At 43.3% G+C, this 22343-nt stretch overlaps 1 protein-coding gene across 1 annotated transcript in view; it reads right to left on the minus strand.

Annotated features, from left to right (window-relative positions):
• Positions 1-22343, minus strand: part of CAMK1D (calcium/calmodulin dependent protein kinase ID) — a 241532-nt gene that overhangs the window by 32997 nt on the left and 186192 nt on the right. Inside the window, exon 4 of the mRNA XM_081023853.1 lies at positions 904-1042. Coding sequence (XP_080879979.1) covers positions 904-1042 — 139 coding nt within the window. The remainder of the gene's footprint in view (positions 1-903; positions 1043-22343) is intronic.

Genomic DNA, 22343 nt, shown 5'->3' on the forward strand with positions numbered 1-22343 from the left:
TTGGAAGGGACCCCGGGGTCATCTAGTCCAACCCCCTGCAATGAGGGAATCTCAGCTAAAGCATCCATGACAGATGACCATCCAACTTCTGCTTTAAAACCCCTAAGGAAATCACCACCTCTTGTGGGATTTGTTCCACTGCCAAACAGCTCTTACTGTCAGATAGTTTTTCTGAACGTTGAGTTGGAATCTCCTGCCTTGTAACCTGAAGCCATTGGTTTGAGTCCTACCCTCCAGAGCAGGAGAAAACAAGCTTGTTCCCTCTTCCCTGTGACAGCCCTTGAGATCTTTGAAGATGGCTATCCTATCTCCTCTCAGTCTCCTCTTTTCCAGACTAAACAGACCCAGCTCCAAATGAAGCAGTAAACATCCTTCAAACTTCACTAACACACGACAGGATTGTTCCTGAAACCTTTTTCAACACCATATCAATAAGGGTGCCTTTTAAACTTTTAACCAATTATCCGAAATAAAAGGGGATCGGTCACTCACGCAACCGGCGTCTGAGGCTTTTCTCTGGCATGGAGTCGTGCCTCCAGCAAAGATTTCCACCTTCATACGGTGTCCGCAGGTTCACATCATCCCCCCCAAACTCCCCAGATTAGCCTCCTCTCCCCCTTCCCGCCAACCAGGCCTCCCCGGGGCGCCAGAGAGCCTCAGGGCAGCTACTTCCATGTCTGTGGCCAGAAATGGAAGTCTGAATTTCATCAGATGTTATTAGAGGATTGGGAAAACTAGACATGGTCTTGTTCTTTTTGGTGACAGCCTTTTGGAACACCTGATTCTACTCTCAAAGACATGGAAAACTTTGAAACAAGAAATTGAGAAAGAATAAGGCTTATAGTGTCAACAGCTGTTTCTGATGGTATAAAATAGATCTGTCCTGTTAGCAAATTACCTTACCTTGAGGTCTCTGTGAACAATGCCCATTCTGTGAAGATAATACACAGCATCTAACACCTGCCGTATCAGAGTGCTGGCATCTTTCTCAGTGTAAAATCCTTTCTCTACGATGCGGTCAAATAGTTCACCTCCGGACACACTGGAAAAAACCATAAGGCATGGTAATGTTAATATAGGTTAGACAAACCATGGCAGGAAAGTTAAAAGAAATAGAATCCTTTCTTTAGCCATTTCTTATGCATACATTCATGTTGATCTAGATTAGGATTATAAAACAGAGCTGAGAACTGGAATTTCCCCATTTACTAAAACGAATGACCTTTTCTATTATTCTTCCTTGTTTGTTCTACATTGGTTTCATATTGATTCTTTAACTGTGATTGCAGGGGGTTGGACTAGATGACCCTTTGGATTCCTTCCAGCCCTATAATTCTATGATTCTATGATTTCCTAGAAAATACAGTACATGCATTCAAATTGATGCTGATTTCTATCTATTACAATGGGGAAACAATGGGAATGAAAAGGTCAGAAGATAACAGCAAAATTCACACATACTGCTTCAAAATATGAAAAGTGTTTTGCATTAAAATGATTCATCTGAAATTTTTCACAACTGATACTACTAATAATGGATTGATATGTTCACCTGGTACTTAGAGAGAACTTAAATAATGTATTAAAAGTCCAAATCACATTTCAGCAAATCAAGGAAGATGCTCACATTTTTGCTTAAACTCACTGAAGATGGTGAATTAGAAACACAATGAAGGGATTGGGAAGAAGCAGAGATTGTAGATTTCTAGTTCCAGAAGAGAAGTTGTGTTTGAGGCTGGTTCATACATGATGGTATCTTTTCAAAGTCCATTTAGCCAGGTTTTTTGCTCTGTATGTGCTGTACAACATGAGCACACAGAGAAAAATACAACCATGTACAACCAGCAAACAACACAGAACACATGTGAACTCCATGTGAGTTCTTGCCTGAAAGTGCCTTCCATGTTTGAAATGTTTTTTATATATATTATTAGCCCTTAGCAGCGACATAGCTAGGGGTGTGTGCAAGGGGTGGATTGCCATTGACCTTTGGGGCAGAAAGCCGGAGCTCAAGGTTGCAAAGGCAGGGCGTTATGGGCTGCACTTGCAGGGTGCCAGAGCCACCGTGACCCGAAAAAGCAGTGCAGGGCTGGCACACGCCTGGCACATCCCCCTCAGCTGCCCTCCAACTGGAGGGAAACTGAGAGGGACGCAGTTGCTCTGGTGGCAAGCCTGGCCCTTAGCTTTTGGTAGCAAAGGAGGAGGAGGAGGAGGAGGAGGAGAAGGAGGAGGAGGAGTGTGTTGTGGCACCTTGTGAACAGAATTCCTTATGAAGTCATAGACAGCATGCTAATTTGTCAGATATTTTATTTACTTTCTGACTGACAACGTGAATCAACACATTTACTTTGGCTAGCCAATGCCAGCTCCCCCTTCCTTACTAGGTTTTGTCACTAGCTGTGTTTTCTTATTCACACAACTTGTCTTCCCCATTTTTACCAGGTTCTCCTCTAGCGACAGCTCTGGAAAAACTGAACTCTACCCGTAATGTTACCAAGGGATCAGGCTCTGCTGAGTTTTCCTTAGTTCCCTCCCTTGAGCCCTCAAGAAAAGCTCAAGAAAAGACCCTGCCCTCCACCAAATACTCACAGAAATGCAGCCAAAGGAGCAAGCCAAGCCAGAAATTGAAGGCACAGGGGGAAACTGGGTGTATTGCATAATGTGAAGAGATGCTTAGAGCAACTGGCATTCCTCATCTCCCAGGAGATTTTGCAGCATTAGTATTTCAAGAACAGGAGCAAATGAATCCCCACTCACTTCAGAGTGCCATCATTCAATGTGCTATTACTTGTGCAAGACAGTTATGTTACCTTTGGGCTTAGAATGTCCTTCACAGACCACAGAAGAAGCTAATAGTTGTGAACATGGTTACTCACCACCTGCCAATTGCTGCAGAGGAAGGACAATACTGTGCAAAGGTAACTAGAATGCAAGTGGCCTAATAGGAAACTTAAAATATGACTTTTCATTGTTCTGCAGGAAATAACATAACATGATGAGGAGTTCTAGAAGTGTTTTAAATGAAGAACAGACTTGGGAGGTTGTGGACTGCTCCCTTGGAGGTTTTTAAGCAGAGATTGGATGGCCACCTGTCATGGATGCTTTAGTTGAGATTTCTGCATTGCAGAGGGTGGACTAGATGACCCTTGGGTCCCCACTACTTAAATCCACTTAATTAAAAGCTGCTTTTTACTCAATTTCTCTTCCAGAGTTCTGTTTTATCACTTTGCTGTTCATGGTTTTCTTTCGAAATACTGCATATAATTTTCACCTTCTTGAGAAAAGAATTGCAAACAAAACTCGATGCAGCAGCAGCAGCAGAAAGTCTCTTCCAACTCTATGATTCTATGATTCTATGAAAGTGGGTTTTCCTGAGGCACTTTCCTCTCAATCAATTAAGCTTCCCTGCAGGAAAGCCAGCAGGCAGAAGGCAATCCGTTTTGTATGTGAAGGATGTTGGTGAGCCTTTGTGATAAAAGACTGCGTGGAACAGGCAGGCCTTTGAAGCACCAATACAGTGGTACCTCGGGTTACAGATGCTTCAGGTTACAGACTCCACTAACCCAGAAATAGTACCTCGGGTTAAGAACAGTTTCAGATTCTTAACCCAAGGTACCACTGTATGTGAATCTGTGGCACCAGACTCTCTCTGTGTAAATAATTTGATACTGGATATAATTCTCTGAACCACAATAATGACTGATTAGTTGCTGAGTTGTCATATCTGGGGGCCAACTTTGCACACCTTGTGTTATTTATTTATTTATTCTTAATAGATTTATTGCATTAGCCGAGTGGCCATAGCATGATATACATTGAAATAACAACATAAAATGGGGGTGGGGAGGTAGAGGTAGATATCGTCCTGGGCGAATACTTAAAGAAAGAGAAAAAAAAACAAAAACTGCTGAGGCTGGAGGAGGACCGTTGAAGGGTCCTTCAGCTCCTCAGATTAGTCCTAACTCGATTGTCCTTGTACAATAAGGCTACTTGGAACTTCGTTCGGTTGTGCGGCGTATCGACTGCAGCTGTGGTGTTAAGGAAGAAGTTAGTGCCGCTTTCCTCTTCATCACACTAAGCAGGAAGTTAGCTGTCATCTCGGTAATCCAACAATCAGAATCCTGCAAAAAGAGGGACACTATCCAAGGCTGGATTGGGAGATGGAACTTATTCACGAGGGGAGTTAAAAACCGAGATCTTTCATCTGTCCAGTTGGGACAGAAGAGCATTACATGTTCCATAGTCTCCAGGGCCGTGTCATTACAGGAGCATGTTCTGTTTGCGATGGGAACTCTGGAATAACGACCCGACAGAACTGCTGTAGGAAAACAGTTGAGACGGGCACAGGTAAAGGCCCTTCGCTTAGCCTCCGAAGAAATTGTGAAGCAGTATAGAGGGATCCCTTCAGGGGGTGGAATAGCTAGGGCTAGGCCTGAACACGGTCCTCTTGCACAAGAAGCTGTGTTAGAGAAGTCAAGTTGCTGTAGTTTCTTTTTAATTGGGGGTAGGGCCACCGGGCTGATACACTCTAAGTTAAGAACAGTTTTACAATTCAAATTGAGAAGAGAGCGGAATTTGAGGTTAATTGTAGTTTTCCAAGGGGAATTATGAATATCTCTTAGGATCAGATTGGAAAAGCCACCTCTAATTCGAGCATCCGATGCTAATAGGTGGAAGGTGTAGGAAATGGCTCGACTCCATGCTCGTCTAACAATTGAAGGCTGGGCGAACTCGAGTCGTAGGGCTGCACCTGAGACACATCTCGGGACGCCGGAAAGAGATCTCAGAAACATATGAAGTGGGCGATCCAAGTTACCTGATATTGCTGTAGTCCATACTTCGCATCCATATAATAATTTAGGGACAACTTTGGCATTAAATATTTGAATTGCTGCTGGAAGGTGTTTGCCGCCCTTCTGGTGGTAAAATCGGACAATGGCGTTAGAGGTCGTGGTTGCAGCGAGAAAGGCAGATTGTAGATGGGTGGTCCAGGAAAGATTATAAGTGAATATTAAGCCTAGATATTTAAAGGCTTTTACCTTTTCTAAGTAGCCACCTGTGATCTTAAGCGGCTCCAACTTGAGTTTGCGGGAACGAGTGAAGTGGAGGACTTTCGATTTTTTATAATTAATATTAAGGGCTTCCGCCTTACAATAGGCGATAAATGCATTAACTGCATTTGCTAGGTCCGCAGCTGTTCTGGATAAGATGACGGCATCATCAGCATAGAAAAGGGAAGCAACGGGGTGGCCTGCTAAGTGAGGAGGATACTTAGATGCTAGCTTCAAAGTGGAAATTGCATCATGAAGATAGAGATTAAACAGTAAAGGGGCCAAGAGACAACCTTGTCGGACGCCCTTGGCCGTTGGAAATGGAGTAGTGAGGGAGCCGTTAGGACCAGTTCGGACGCGAGCTGTGGTGTTTGAATAAAGGGAGATAATTAGGGAGAGGAGCTGCGGATCAATTCCCAGATGGGCAAGTTTGGACCTTAATCTCTGCCTAGGAATGGAATCAAAGGCGGCCTCCAGGTCCATGAAAGCGGCAAATAGGTGGCCTTGCCTTGGAGCAGTGTATTTACTGGCAAGGTGATAGAGAGTTAGACAGTGGTCCATGGTTGACGCTGACTTTCGGAAACCAATCTGTTCTAGCGGTAGAATGTTCCTCTCCTGGACCCATGAGAGAAGTTCCTCCAGTAAAACAGCGGCAAATATTTTCCCCGGGATGGATAATAAGCTGATGGGGCGATAGTTCCTAGGGATGTTTGGCTGGCCGCCTTTGAAGATCGGAACTATTATAGCTTCTCTCCAGGAGTCGGGGATGTCTAGGGCGGAGGAGATAGCGGTGAATACAGGAGTCAGGTGTTCGCTCCACCAAAGAGGATCAGTCAGGAAAAGGTCCAACGGGACCATGTCTGGGCCGGGGGCCTTATTCCTTCGCACTGACATTATGATGTTGAAAATGCGAGTTGAGGTAAAGTTTATTGAAGAAGTGGGACTAAGAGAGCAGGAACTGAGGTCCGACGGGGATTGAAGGAGATCTGTAAGATGGTTTGGAGAAGCGAAACTGGTTGAATAATAGGCAATCCATTCATCAGCGGAAATCTGGGTAGCTGGATTGAATGGTGCCGAAGGTCTAACTAGGCGCCAGAAGGAGCGGGAGTCATGCCTCTCTACAGCCGAACGAAGAGTGGACCAAGCCTCAAGGATGTGCTGCTGTTTCTTGCAATGAATCATGTTTCTATATGTCCTTTTAATATCTATGAGCTTTGCACGGGTTTGGGGGTCGTTGGAAAATTTGATGATTCTGACCATTTTCCTAATTCGCCTTCTTAGGGCTTTACATTCCTTGTCAAACCAGGGCGATTCAGAGAAGAGGCGTTGGTAAGTAGGCGAGGTGGTGGTTATGTAAGTTGTTGAGAAAGCATCAAGTAATTTCCGGTATTGGTCAGCGGGCAGGATTGGATCAGAGGGAACTGCAGACATATCAAATGATTTTTGTATGTCCAGGGCAAGAGAGGAGCTGAGGCTTGTCCATTTCTTTGTTTTGTATACAGGGTGGCTTTGTACCATGGTTCTATAGTTTGAGGGGACTGGAAGTGGCTCTATTAGGTTTAACATTAGAGTCAATGGAAGGTGGTCACCACCAAAATATTCAGCCACTTCCATTTTTGTAGAAATTGAGAATAGCTCCGGCGTCAATAAAATGTAGTCGACAACACTGGTTCCCCGGGAAGTGATGCACGTTAATTGCTGCGAGGACAAGGGAGTAATGTTACCATTTGCGATGCAGAGATCGTTTTCCATGGCCAGTTGGGCCATCAGCCTCCCCGACGCATTTGTTATAGGATCAAGAGAGCATCTGTTTCCCCAGGGGGGCTGCAGGGGATTGTCCAGGAGTGCTGCGGGAGATATTATATCATCGTCGTTAGGACCTATTCTTGCATTAAAGTCGCCTAAGAGGATTTGAGGGAGTCCTGGGTTAGTTGTTTGAAGATCATGGAGCCAAGACGAAAGTTCAGACCACCTTTCATTGCGGTCGAAATCATTAATTGCTGGGGGCAGATATACTGTAGTTATCAACCATGGGCTTTTGGTCTTTGGGAGATGGATCTTTATGGTGAGAAAGTAAGGGGAAGATTTAATTTCCTCGCAAATAGTGAGGGATAAGCTGGTTGAAATAAGACAGGCGAGGCCAACTTGGGGGCGACCCCTGTTGGTTAGTTTACGAGCACAGGAGCTAAAGGAGCAATAGTTTGGGAGAGCGATACTTTGTTGGGACCAGGTCTCTTGGAGGCACACAATGTCGAAAGAAGAGATGAAATTCATTGCTTCAGGATCCATTTGCTTTGTCGCCCAGCCGTTAACATTCCAGGAGACAATTTTAAGGCTCTGGGATGGGTTGGGTGCGTCTTTCAAGGAAACAACTGCTTTTGCTTGATTTGTGAGTGAGGGTTGAGTCTGTTCATATCTAATGATGTCGGATTTCCGCGGAGATAGGGAGCCGGCTGGTGTTTGTCTCTGGTCTGATCTTTGTCAATTATTTCCCAAGGTGCTTTTAGGGATTACTTTTTTATGAGCCGGCCCATTGCTCACCATACATGGCAAACTAGCCAAGTGTTCTATAGTTTCGGCTGTTAACTGTTGAATACTGACATTAGTGGTCACCGGGCCTTTGAAGTGTGTTATCTCTTTCCGTAGGTATTTTTCCGGAACCTGATTGTGGCCTAATTCCGCCTCATCTAGGTACCTCAGCTTGTCCCAAGAGCCTGGTGAGTTCACCTTCGGGATGGTTCTCCTTATTGGAGGTGGTGTAGTGTTCTCTTCAGTGTGCTGGGCTTCCTTAATTGGGGGTAGATTAATCTCAGCCATTGTCTGAAGGTAACATGGCCGACAGGCCGCTGGGTTTTGTTCTTGTGTAGGGTTCAAATTATAGGAAGTCTGGTCCTTTTTATGGGCGTCCATATTAATTTCCTTGTTTATATCTCTCCCAGCCAGCTTAATTCTTAGCATATCCAATCTTTCTAATATTTCAGCTTGTATTGGAGATGGAAAATGGCAAAATTGCCTAATTAAGGTATTTTCTTCCGCGGAAAAAAGATCCTCATCTTCATTCTCTTGAAGTTGCAGGTCTTGCAGGTGGGCATCTTTCCTTTTTAATTTTTGAAGCTCTCGTTTCTGGAGACCAGGCCGGGTTTTGGGAGGTTGTTTCTCCTTACTAGGGTTTGCGTGCTTGGCTTCCAGAAGGGGATTCGGTGGTGCCTTGTTTTCAAAAAATCTGAGAATTTTTATCTGGGCCTTTAAGAATATATATCTTGATCTGTAGATAAACTTGGCCAGGTTCTGGTCTCTAAATGTGATCATTGCTCTCATTGAACAACCATCATGATGCAAATAATCTACAGAAATAATGTCATATGGCTTTACTGCTCCTGGCAATATATCATTCAGAACATTCAAGGAGCTCATTCTTCGTTCTTTCCCTGTAAGGAAGCCCTTTGATTTTGGGAAGTTTGTAAATACTAATTTTTGGGGATTTAAAATCAGGTTCCAACATCTTGCCTGAGTAAAGGTTTGCCCATCTTGTATAGTGTTGTCATCGCGATTGGGCATTGCATCGTCCCCATTTCCCGATTTGCTAAGCGGTTTGCTGCCTTCATTGTTAGGGACCACTTCTCCCCCAGAATCTGGCTCACTGAGTGAACTGTTACCAGAGCTCTGGGACGTTGCTTCCGTCCTCCCACTTAGTTCTAAACTCTGGTTCAGAGATGCCACCTTAGCCATTAGCTTTGGCGATGGCTTCTTTTTCCCCTTCCTGCCTTTCTCTTTTTTATCTCGTGCAGCAGATTTATTTGAGTCCAATGGGAGTAGATTAAATAATTTCTGCCATTGTTTATGTCGGCTTATCTTTATTTTCCTTGTTGTTTTAATGTTCTTAGTTTTCTTTTCCCGGACTTTTGATCTATTTTTTTGCAATTTCTTGGTTGTTACTGCTTGTCTCATCTTCACTAGTTCATCTGGGTTATGCACAAGTTCATCTGGTTTATGCACTTGGGGTGCATCGGTTGCTGTTGTCTCTTTTGGTTGGGGAATAAAATTTTCCACAAGGGTCAGCAATAACCCATTTGTTATTGTCAAGTAATTTTTTATGTTGGAAAGGTCTATATTTATATCTTGGAAATGGGCCTGAAGATGGCCATCACTCAGTTCAGTTTGAGTATATTTGGAAGTGGGCGCCTGGTCTTGGTGGCATGTTGTTAATTCTGCCAGGGGCCGCTGGTTATAGGTGACAGAAATATTTTCCTCAAGTTTCTCAGCTAGAACTAGCTCTTGCGCCAGGCTTCTTGGGGAATTTGTGTTTCCAGAGTTATGTTGAAGCTCTTTGAAGTAATGTGACCGGTCAAGATAAGTAAGGGGGAGAGGAGTGACTTCGTCAATAATTGGTTCAATTTGTTCACTCATGCATTCCTCCCTCTTGGGGAAGTAATTTATAATTTTACTTTGTCTCTTTCCAGGTCCCGGGGGGCTAAGTGGCGTATCTGGCAAGATACCCAACTCCTTACATATCTTTCTAGTGAGGACCATGTTGGGTAGTTGTCTTCCTATTAGAAAACCAGTTGTCCCCCAGTGTTTCTGCCTAATTAGCAGGGCCAATGGATGAGTAGGGGTGAATCTGCAGCTTTCTCCTGCTTAGCTCATCAGCGAGCGCTGGTTCACAGTATGTTTCTTTGGTGGAGCTGGAAGAGGGAGGAGGGGAGGAAGGTTTGAGAGCTCTTCCATCAGCTCCCAGTGTCCTTTTTACTGATGAAAGCTGATAGAAGCTGGGGGTTAATTAATATAAGGTGAAGGATGGTAATTATTTTCCAAGCCGAGCCTCTTTATCAGCCTTATTTATTTAAATTAAATGCTGTACTCCACAAAGATTCAGGAGGGTAGAATGGAGAAATGTATATATATAAATATGGGTAGAATGGAGAAATATACATATTAAAATATTTATTTCGTTATACTCCAAAGATTCAGCATGGGTGATATAAAAGAAGTAAATTATTTCTGTTAACATCTGGCTAAACAGCTTGTAATTACTCCAAAATATGCTGGTGAAATGTTTGAGGATTACTTCTGTACATGTAGGATCTCTTCTGTTCACCATTTTTGTCTCAATATGGCAAGTGGTGTTGCCAGGTGATCTCTGAGACTGGACACCTATCTCTGTCTAGTCACATGTGATTTGTGAATTTGGTTGGTTTGACTAGTTCAGTAGTTGGTGTCTGCACTATTCTACTCTGTTCTGTATGCGTTTAATTGGTTTTGGTCATTACTTCCTAATCCAATTCCTATAACAAAAGCCAGAAATAGAATGCAGGTAAGAACCAGGGATATGCTACAATTAGCTAGAGGTTTGAGTTCCTGTTTGTGGGATGAAATGCTTCTGGCAGAATGATTTACCTTTACTTCACTACCGTGGTGTTATGACCAGCCACAGGGAGCTCAAGGTGAAGAAAATGGACTTGAATGCTCTTTCACTGAAGACAGGAAATGTGGTTTCCTGCCCAGTAAGAAATGGAAGAAAGCTTTTCTCTTTATTGCAGCAATAAGAGCATCTCCTTGTAGACAGTATCCGCCTTGCAGCTGTTGTTGCTATCAAATCTGAATGGACATTCACTTATCAAGCAGTCTGGATTTTTTTTTACCTTTGTGAGTTAAAACAGAATGTAATTAAGCTGAGAGTGATTACTTGAAGGAGGTTCAAGCTAGCAGTGACTCTGCTGCTATGCTAGTGACTGGAGTAATGTTTAAAAAGATAGTAACTTTGGATTTAGGGACGTGGGTGGCGCTGTGGGTTAAACCACAGAGCCTAGGACTTGCCGATCAGAATCCCAGCGTCTGCTAACCTAGCTAGCTCCTGCTAACCTAGCAGTTCGAAAGCACGACAAAGTGCAAGTAGATGAATAGGTACCGCTCCGGCGGGAAGGTAAACAGCGTTTCCGTGTGCTGCTCTGGTTTGCCATGCTTAGTCATGCTGGCCACATGACCCGGAAGCTGTACGCCGGCTCCCTCGGCCAATAAAGCGAGATGAGAGCCGCAACCCCAGAGTCGGTCACGACTGGACCTAATGGTCAGGGGTCCCTTTACCCCTTTACCTTTACCTAACTTTGGATTGAGGTGAGCACATATCTTTTGGGCTCTGTGGATATTCAGTTTTCACAGACGTGGAGGAGCCCTGGGCAGAACAAGCTGCCACCGGCCGCCTTCCCCAAATCTAGTCTCTGGATACACCACAGGTATCGTCTAGGCAACAAGACCTGTTTCTCTCCTAAAGGCAGGCTGCACTCCAGAGAGTAGAAGAGAAGGGAATGCAGCTGCTGACTGATACCAAGATAATCTAGATATCAAATTGTATACGTCAACATCATTTAAAAATAAATAAATGTCACTGTCATCACTTCATCTGTCTGAAATTCCCTCCCAGAACTTCTTTCTGGTGCCACCACTCCTTTTCTTTCAAATTTTGCATAAAAAGCCTTTTTTTACACAATGTCTTTGGCTTAATCTAGCATTCTTTACCTTCAAATGAAACCAAGTCTCAGTAGGTGTAACTGCATTTGGTCACAATCATCTCTTGCTTCTTTCCCCTTCCTTTTGCTGTTTTCATCCCCTGCTTAAATGTAAATTGTAAGCTTCTCAGGGAAGGGTCCTGGCTTTTAAAACTGTGGTTTCTGTTTCCAGATCTACTGTGATTCAAACTGGGAGGCTGGGGGTGCTGTTGGCAGTGAGCCACTGGCTTGGGGGTGCCCGGGGGGGGGGGGGAAGGGTGAAGCAGAATGGCTTGTGCAGCACCTAGCACAACTCTCTCCCAGAGATAGCTCACTGGTGCCTCCAGACTAATCCGGGATAAAAATACTTCCAGGTTAAGGCTTCAGTGACCTGAATAACCTCTCACTTGGCATCTACTCTGTGTTTTTCCAAGCTTTGCTCCCTGTTATCATTCATTCTACCTAGAAGGTTGCCCAGTTGCAGCCACAAGAGTTGGCAGATTAAACCCAGAAGAGGCCTTCCTGAGCATCTATGAACGGCTGGTTACTTTCAGTCAAGGTCTTACAGTACCTTTAATTAGCAGAAGTGCTGAAATTGAACTTTCTTTTTTTTTCTTTCTTTTTACTGCATTCACTTTTAGAGTACAAATATTTGTTCTTGCTTTAAAAGGAAATATGTCATTCATCTGTCTTTGAAATTCAGCATGGGGGGGGGGGGAATCCCATTCCATATTTCTTCCCTGTTCATAGGGCAGCTTGGCATAATCCTTGTATATCCTTAAAATAATGTGAGACAAATGTAATGGAAAGCTGGCCAGTACGCATTCACTTCCTTTTGAAAGGTGGACAAGGAAAGCTGTTTCTACATTTTGTTAATGCAAAGGCACCTCTCTTGTCTCCAATTTCAAAGGTTTGTGGGATTTGAAACATGAGAACATACATTAGAACAGACTGAAGCCCAGCAGCAAATATCATCGTCGTCGTCCTTGGACTAGGAAATAAAATCACCAGCAGAAACACAAATATTATAATGGTACCAGGTGAGCATGACTTCAAAGATTTCCAAAATCTGCTAAGAAGAAGAAGAGGAGGAGGAGAAGGAGAGAACAAGGATTCTTTAAATTGTTATTATTATTGCTGGGGATTGCTAAACAAAAGTATATGTGATTTTTATTTGTCTTGATATGGTTCTTCTTCAGTAGGGTCTGCACAGTACATGACCACAAGGTAAAATGTTCGATACTTTTAATAAATAATATCCCTATTGGTTGGACTCGATGGCCCTTGTGGTCTCTTCCAACTCTATGATTCTATGATTCCTATTTCCAACTACACTTTCCCCATCAGTCATAAAAAAGGTTGCCTGTTCACTGCAACACACTGTAGGTTTTCCTTATGCAGTTGTGCACGCATATAAACCACATGGAAGAATTTAGTTTCAGGATTGTCCTTTAAGTCACTTCAGCATTTCCTTTCAGCAATTTCCTCACAAAAAAGTCTGTAAGTGGAAAAGGTGCCCAGCAGGGCTACACAGCAAGAACCTGACCATTCTAGTGTGTTCTGTGTTTCCCATCCTCCCTGGAAAGCTTCTTGGAAGCTGTTAATGTTTGATGTATCACAGTATTTTAATATTCTTTTGGAAGCCGCCCAGATGGGCAGGGTATAAATAATAAATTATTATTATTATTATTATTATTATTATTATTATTATTATTATTTTGTGACCATTTCCTCTTCAGGGTGAGATGAGTGAGCTGGTGTAGTTCAGCAGATGGCTTGTAGGACTTGGGACAGCAGAGTCCAAATTCCCACTAAGCCATGGAACAGACTGGGTGTTCTTGGGCCATTCATGGTCTCTCAGCCTAACCTACCTCACAGGGTTGATGTGAGGATATAATGGGGGAAACCATGTACACCACCCTTGAGCTCCTTGGAGAAAAGGTGGAATATAAATGCAATAAGTAAATAAATGTTGCTGGACATGCCTGGGATTGGCTGGAAGCCAAATGCTTAATAGCATCGGCAAGTCTGAGGGGGACGACCAACACACATTCTACAATGTGGCGGCAGCAGTTTGGAGACCTATTTGCCACATCTCTTCCAAGCCACTTTCACCAGACGGGTGCGGCTGCCTTTACTTTCTGCTCTCCCCACACCCACTGCACTCCCTTAAGGCTAAGCATTCTCTGTCCCCAAAGCTATTTTTTTACGTCCATCATCATGCATGCTGCTTTACAGGAAAACAGGCTGAAATTCATCATGGAGCACTCAACAGAGGAAAGGGATAAACATGGAAGCAATACCATATGTGGTTATTCCAGTTACATGTGCTTATGCCTAGCAACAGAATGAGTCACGCCAGCACAGGGGGCTTTGGGGGTGGTGGCGTTGAGAAGAGCTGTTTGGCTGGAGAACAGACTCCCTTGGGAGGTGGTGGCCTCTCCTTCCTTGGAAGCTGTATGGTCTAGTTGAGATTCCTGCAGTGCACGGGGTTGGACTAGATGACCCTTGGTGTACCTTTCAACTCTATAATTCTATGGGATTTGGAAGAAATACAAGGCAGTACCATACATGTGTTCTGAGAGAAAGATTAGTTCCTGAGGGAGCAGGAGACCTTCAGCGAGCACTGGATAGTAGATCCTGAGCAGCGAAGATCACAGGCAGCATGGATCCATCAAAGGCCTCATCCAGACTTCCCCTTGTCCTGTGCCAAAAAGCATGTGCCCAAGCAATTTTTGCCTTTGCCCTGCTGCTTCTAGTGCTCTTTAATGCTAAATCAGAGGAAACGTCAATCCAGAGAAAACCCAATTGACATTTGCTCCAATTCAGTGCTAAATCTCGAGATTCCCCAGGGCAATCGGAATTGTGGATGAGCCCTAAGTGCCCAGAGATAAGAGTGGCAAAGCCATTGAGGGCTTCTAAGGTGAGGACAGGGAGCATGTGCTGGATCTGGGAGTGGGAAGAGCAGGAATCTCTTGCAGGGGCTAAATCAGAACTTTCATAGCTTCAGAAATCAACTGCCTTCACACAGGAATTCCCTCATCTGATACTACTAGTTTGAAATTCTGATCTATCAATACAATGGACACAATACACTTTCCTAATATTTTTTGTTTTTGGGTTTATAACATTGATTGCCATTAGAATCTGACTTTAAAATCATATTGGTATTTCAATATTTGTACGGTAATTACAACGACGGGATCAGCAGTATTTTGTTTTTACAGATATGTAACTGGTGCTAGAATAAACAGAGATGCTAGTTCATTGTGAGAACATGTGTGCCCATCTGTGTTTATAGTGAGATCCACGTGCATTTCTTAGGCAAAGGGGACAATTTTCAGGAGTTATTTGTTGCAATTCAGTTAGGGAAGTTGCTTGGGGAGGGCAGGTAATGATGATTTATGAAGTGTTTGTAGAGATCACTGTGGCAATACATTGTGGAAAATGTAAGAGCATTTACAGATGGTAATGAAAATAGTCTGCTGCTCCTGCCATGTTATTTATGCTGCCCTGACTCTTAGTATCTAATTCTCCAGTCCCTACCATTATTCCTAAAGCAAGTATTAATCTATTTTAAATGCTGTTGCACCAAAGATGTCTGGTTTCTGTTTGGCCCTGGTATTCCCCATGCAACATTAAAAATGTCATCAGTCCGGTTTTACAGGCCAGGCTAAAGAAAGTACATGGCAAATGAGTATCTCTCCATTGATTGCATTAACAGTTTAAAAGCTGAATTAAGAGGAATCCTTTCTGGTTCAGTATCAAGATGTTAAGAAAACAGAAATGCAAAATGTTGCCTAATTCCCAACTAATGGTGAAATCCTTTGCAGTGTAATCCTGTGCATGCGGCATACACACCAGAGGTCTGAAGCACATTTGAAGCATGCACACCCAAATAATTCAGGGAACCTTAGCTTATAAGCTACGTGGCCCCATTAAAAGGGTTGACATTAAAGTCCTTGATGACCTGGGACCTGGACAGAACACCTTTCCTGATACCTACCTCCACAAGGCTTAAGATCTTCCAGTGAGTCGCTGCTCATGGTCCCACCAGCCAGAAGCCAGAGAGCCACCAGCCAGGCAAGCTGGTGACATGAGGCTGCATTCTCTGTGGTGCTACACTATCTTTGCACGCCCAACTGAGATGTGGCAGTCCTCCATTTTATATACATTTTGGCAACCTGGTGATGTTGATGCTGTTTGGGGTTTAGATTTGGTGTTACAATTTTGGGCAATGGATCTATGGTTTTATTTTGTTTTATTTTATATTGCATCCTGTGTTTTGAATGCTACCCTGTGCTCTGATCTGGAGGAAAGTGGGCTATTAAAACTATGAATGAATAAATGAACAAACTGTTACCACAGCTTTGCATAAAACATAATTTTGAATGTATCTTTAATGTTTTGATTAATTTATGACCCCAATTAATCCATCAATGCTTTTAGTATGGTTTTTAAGCACCAATGACTTTCCCCCCATCATTAGCCAAACTTTGTAAAATAACACCTTGGGGGTTAATGTGTTAAATTTACAAGTATGCAACTATGTTTAGGTTTTTTTCTTTGGTCCCCTTTAAAAGACTGTTAAAAAGACTTGCTCCAAAAATGGTTTCAAGGGCTGGGGGTGGCGAATCAATTAACTTCACCCAAGTAGAGATTTAAAACAACAGGGAGCCATCTGGTGGCTTGATTCCCTTCTAATTAAAATCTGTCCATTGGGTTCCCAACTCATTGTACCTACATTGTGATGTTGCTAATAAATTTAACATTACAAAGCATAGCGAGGAAGGAATTAACTATTGTTTCACACACAGCATGAAAAGAAAATGCACAGAGTTAGAACTATGACTTCGCATAAGTTGGATTTTGTGGTCAGCTCCTAATTAAAGTTTGAAAGATTTCCCATGCAAGATGCTAAGCAGTTTGAAAGTCTTATGCATGTGTGCATCGAGATGCATGGTCAGCTGCTACTGGGCCTGGCGCGGGGGCTTCGCAATGGTTCCTTGCTTCCTACACAGGGAGGTGAAGTGCTAATCAGAAGAGGACATTTTGACTCAAGATTAATTTTAGTCATGGGAATTAGGCGATTGAAGAGCCATTTTTTGTGTGCTTGGCTGCTCTAAAGTTCCCAGGGCACCTGCTGGAATGAGGCCACTTTATTCCTCTGTACTTCCAGCCTGCCTCTCGCCTACCTGTCAGCTCCAAGTATTCACCACCTCTTGCACCTGAGCACCTGACATGTTTGCATACCTGGGTCCTTATGAAAACTAGCACAACTAGAACCACTCCAAGGAAGATGTTATCTTGACTCCTAGATATTAAGAGTATGACAGTCTTACGCAAGAGGGATGCTGCCTGAAAATACGAGACTAGCTTTCTCCATAACTGAGGTTGATGACTACATGAGAAATGAAGTCTGCCACAGTCTGTCACAGGCTGTCTTTTAGCACAGGAAGAGAATACAGCTCCTAGGATTTTTTCCCCAAGCCTCACCAAAAGGGCTTCGCATTTTGCTCTTTCCCCAGGTAAGTACATTCCATAACTATTTCTGTAACTCCCCAAAGAGACCATTACCTCTTTAGTGGGCATTTGCAAATCAGTGCATTCTTTTCATTCCATGTCACATAACTAGTCTTGACATACAGAAAATTACCGGTAACACTGGTGAGAAACCCAGTTCCATAACATACAGAACATTTGCTGCGTGCCATTCAGATAGAAGGCCATAAGTCACCCACAGACAGGTTAAATATCAAAGCAGGACATTTACAGGTATAAAGCCAACTACTGTTATTCATACTATTATTATTCTAATAAATTAAGGTGACATTTTAGAGCTTTAGTTGATATATGAAGTGATACGCCCCCATCTGCTCTTTTAATTAGTCCCATTCAAAAATGAAAAATGTATTTGTACTTCTCAACAGTTTCCCATAGGAGGAGCCAAAACACTGCTGTAATCATCTGTGCTTAGTATTTGAGATCTTTAAGGAGAAATCTACCTTGTGTCTAGTATTGTTGTTTTCAGCCACCAGCCATCAAATAATAGTTACGGTACAAGTTTAACTCCAAAATAAAGTGCTTCCCAATTTAGAAAAAATATTGTTTTCAGGAATTTTCCACACACACACACATATGGAAAGAAAGAGATATTTAGATTCCATCTGAAAACACAACTCTATGAATTGAAAACCAAATATCCTTGAACAATATGCTTGTGTGTCAGGTCTTCAATTTTTGAGTATGTTGTTAATGCAGTTTCCATTAATGTTGATTAAAGGTGATAAGAGTTTGCACAGGAAAACCCGCAGATAATGACAGAAGATATCAACAGAATATCTTGTGATAAAAGAGACTCCGCAATTCTCCTTATGATTTTATCCATTTCCGCCAATACATTTTATTTTCCTTGCAGATAACTGAAGTTTGCATCCTTCGTATATTTTCAGCTTCTAGCTGTACATCTTGAAACTTTTAATCAGGTCTCCCCATGTTTACAGAAGTTCATCTGAGATCTTATCCACAGAGAGATCCATGTTCTATAGATTATGACTTGCTAAGTTAACATCTATTCAAAAATAATGTATAAACTGCACAACACAGAGATATGAATCTCTCTATTCATTAGAAATTCTTGGATATACTGTATTGCAATTTTTATTTTAAAGAGCAGATCATTGAATGTGAGACAGTTAACATTAACTACATGATAACAGCTTACCAGAGCTACTTCTGTGAAACAGAATTTAGCTATGTACTTACCTGTTTTCTCAGCATCTCATTTCTCTCTACCTTTATGTCTAATTAGCTTAAGACTAGTCAGCAGGCTGCCCAAGAAGAACATCTGACATTCTGACTATGGTGCTTCTGGACCAGGGCTCATGGACCACATGGGCCAGTGACACATTCAAAGCGTGTAAACTGTACAACGTAAAGAAGCCTGAGCACTCCAGCAATCACAGCGGTGCTGGGGCCACCTATGCAGGTGGGAAACGTGTTTAACAAGTTCCTGTATTCATAGATAGGCAGGCACATAACAGCATCCCCATGACGGTTAAGATGGAGGCCACAAATAGCACAAGGTATGCTGTGACCTAGGAACACTGTGAAAACAGTCAATACAGGAAGTAATAATTAGGTGGAAGTAACATTACATTAGGGAACCAGATCTTCATAATTTTAGGGTGGAAGCGAACACACTGCATTTGGGTTATATGAACTATCTTCTCCCCCCCCCCCACCCCTGTGCCCCCAATTAAGCTCTAGGGAAAGTTGTTTTGCATAACTGTAGGAGAAGCTGCTGTGCAGAGAACTAATCGGCTGGGAACTGGTGAAGTAACTAACCCACTCTCCCCTTTCTCCCTGAAGGACTTTTTCAACCTTAAAAGCTAATAATTTAGTGGGTGTAAATTTAACTGGCCAAATGCACATATAGTGCTAGTGTGCAAAAGGCAGGCATCCCAACTGCAGCACGGGAAAAGTAAGACAAAGTGCTGAACCAGCCCATGATTCACTAGGCAATGCAAGTATTGCGTAAGTTGTGAAGGTAAAAGGAAGCCGAGCTTGAGTTGCAGAAGAAAAAATGCAGATGGTCTTGATCTGGATGGATGGTTGTACCTGAAGCTGCTACTTTGGATGAGATCACTGAGTCACAGAACAGCCTTACATCTCAGCTGTCAGTTGGAAGGATCTTAAAGGAGCCAAATCACTGCTCCAGTGCCTCTGAGTCCTTGCTAGGGAATGTCTCCTGCCCTTGCAGTGGCTTTGAGCAGCTAGAGACAAAGCTTCAGGCTCTGCACAGAGAAGTCACAGTTACTGTGGGAGCAAAGTCAGATCCCTTTCCTTTTGCCCCATTGACCCCACACAGTTCTCTCTAGATGTGGAGAGAGAACAAGACACTCTCCACCCATCTGTTTAGCCACGGACACTCAATCCTTCCACTAGCAGCCACTGACCTTCCTTTCAATGGACGCAGAAAGAGACCCTGTCACAGATCTGTTCTGACAGCTATTCATCCTTTCTGCTCCCAATGGGTTCTCTTTTCCCTTTCCTCTCCTTTCCTCTGTAACGCTACCTGTAGCCTGGAAGCCTGAGGGCAGAGCCAGTGTTATTTATAAAGTTTGTACAGTGTCTAGCAATTTTAGTAATTTCACAAGCAAGCAAGCAACAGAGGTGTACCTTGAGCAAGCTCTGCATTTGGAAAACGTTTGTTATGCTCATGCAAACTTACACGTGGAAGAAGTTTCTGTACCCATGAATATGTGGGCAGATAACTACATCCTCTTGACTATTCAGATTGAGGCCACAAATGATTTGGATAAAGTTGCAGCAAGCTCAAGGTACATGAGGTACTCTTGCCAGCTTCTTCCTTTTAGAGGGTTAAAATACGCTTGACCTTGACTGCGTAGTTCTGCTCTGAGAGTGTGGGGTGTTTTGATTTTGCACAAATTGCCAATACATTCCCCCCCTACCCACAAATTAAGATTGAAAAACTCATATGAGGGCTATGGCACTTTAGCTTATTGTCTCTCACTGTGGCCCCAATTGGGGTCAGATTGGGGACCCAGAGTTGGAATTTATATGGCAAAAGATGAAGTCCAACTGAAAAGAATGGTGTGCTGTTGTTTCTTGCAATGCAATCCTGATCCACACTTGGGACTGCGGGGGGGGGGGGGGGAGAACCTGCACTCAAAGGCAGAGCTATGCAGTCATGTGTAGTTTGGCTCCTGAGAGTTGCTGTGGATTGTTGTTGGCCAATGAAGACAATGGAGTGTGCTTCTGGAGATGAAGTCAGACAGCTGCATTAGCAGCATTGAAGTGACCTCCCCAAGGCTCAGGCCTGGGCAGTGTGTGTGGAGGTCCTGGGCTGCCCAGATGGCAAGGCCCCCCTCTCAGCCTTGCTGATGTGGTCCAAAGAAAAGCAGAGGGAGACGTTTGGCAATCAGTTGTAGAAATACCTGGACTGTTAAGTTGGGGGTGAACATATCAGACAACACAGCGATTCTTCCAAAGCAGCTCTTTATTTGTAAGCTGGAACAGAACTGAACTGAGGAGCTCAGTCAGCCTGCTTATATAGAGCTCCACTAGAATGCAACAGTAACCATTTTCTGTAACTAGCCAATCACTGAACGTCACTTTCGATCCTTCATTTGCATACAAACTATCCAATCACTGAACGTCACTTTCGATCCTTCATTTGCATAACTATCTACAGTATCGCCCTGCTGGCCCAGGGTGAGAACTTCAGTACATAACACCCCTCCCCACCGAGATAAGGCGTTAGTTACAATCGTAATGGTTTCCTTATATACAGCACTACACGTAATGGTTCAATTAGGCACAAAAGCATATCGGTTACATTTCACATACTTAGACCAACAGTGATACATGTCCAACAACATAGTCCTTTAAATAAGTTGGGCACTTGGACTTCCGGGGAGGCGCCTCCGGCAATGGCTGAATTCCTCCGATCGGGAGGAATTTGCTCCGTGAAAAGCAGGGTCTGACCGCCACGGTGAAGGCGGAGACCCATAGAAATCACAGGCGGGAGAAGCCTGTGAACCTGGGATTCGGCTGGCACCATTTGCGCCCCCCCTACTCGCGGGGAAACCCTGTTTTGGGGATCCGGAGCGACGTGGGGTGAGCGGCGCGGTGCTTTGAATCGACCGCTTCTTTCACGGAGTGAAGCCGCATTGCTGTTGTCGGAGAGCGCTGACTTTTTCCTGTGGACAATTGGATTTTAAACGACTACCCGTGAGTAGAACGGAAAATTGGACTATGAAATTTCTTAATTAGGAACCGAAAGCGGGAAGGTTCTAAACAGGAAGTCCGCCTCCCGTTTTGTAAATAGATTGAAGCAAAGACGTTACAAGCTAAAGTCTTTGAAAGCTTTTGATAAAGGATTAAATTTCTACCGGACAAGAATATATAACCCCTCTTGGAAGCAGGAGAAGAGAGGGGAAGTTTTGGATCTAGTGTGCCTGCAGAAGAGAGTTAAAATTAAATTGCCACTGCTCTGAACCTGGAAAAGGGCTGCCAGATGATGTTCGAGGAATGTTTACTGACAGAACGGATTTGACAGCTAGCTAAAATAAGAAAGGTACTGTCTCCATGGTCCTTTTCTGCGTTTAAAAATGGAGGAAAAAGTAACCGAAAATTGAAACTATTGTTACTTGCTTGAGTTGTGTTTGAAAGAATTGATACAAACGGAGACTGTTTCCCTCTAGAGGGAGCATGTGAAACTGTTACAGGAGTGCATTAGGGAGAGCTCCAGCTGCAAGATAAGATTCTGAAAAATAGAGTCTGACCTTGGATCACTCAAAATGTTGAGAGGAGAAGCCATTGTGACTGTATTATACAAGATAAATCACGCGCTGGAACAGCTTCATAAAAAGACAGATGACACGATCTCTAAAATTGACAATTTGGAACAGAACGTGATTAATTTGAATCAAAAAGTGAGTGCTAATACAGAAACAACTCAGGATTGGGTACAGGAACATATCTTGGTTGGACAAATGGTGGAGGAAAAGGAGAAAGCTGATGATGTGAAAATGGTGGAGAAAAAGGAGAAAGCTGATGATGAGAAACTAAAAGTAGTACAAGCGGGTTCCTTAATTTCTCAGAAGCAGATGGAGGATTATAAATTGAGGTCTTTCATGACTGAATCTAGCAAAAGTCAAATTTCGAGGCTAGGATCCCGGCTTGGATTGAAGAAGGAAAGTTGGAAAGAACCCTCTATCCAGGGATTGACTGACTTTTGGGACATGGACTTGGGCTTGGAGGAGTTTGAAGTTTTGGGGGTCGC

Source organism: Podarcis pityusensis (genome assembly GCF_964106645.2).
Source record: "Podarcis pityusensis genome assembly, chromosome: 10".
NCBI lineage: Eukaryota > Metazoa > Chordata > Lepidosauria > Squamata > Lacertidae > Podarcis > Podarcis pityusensis.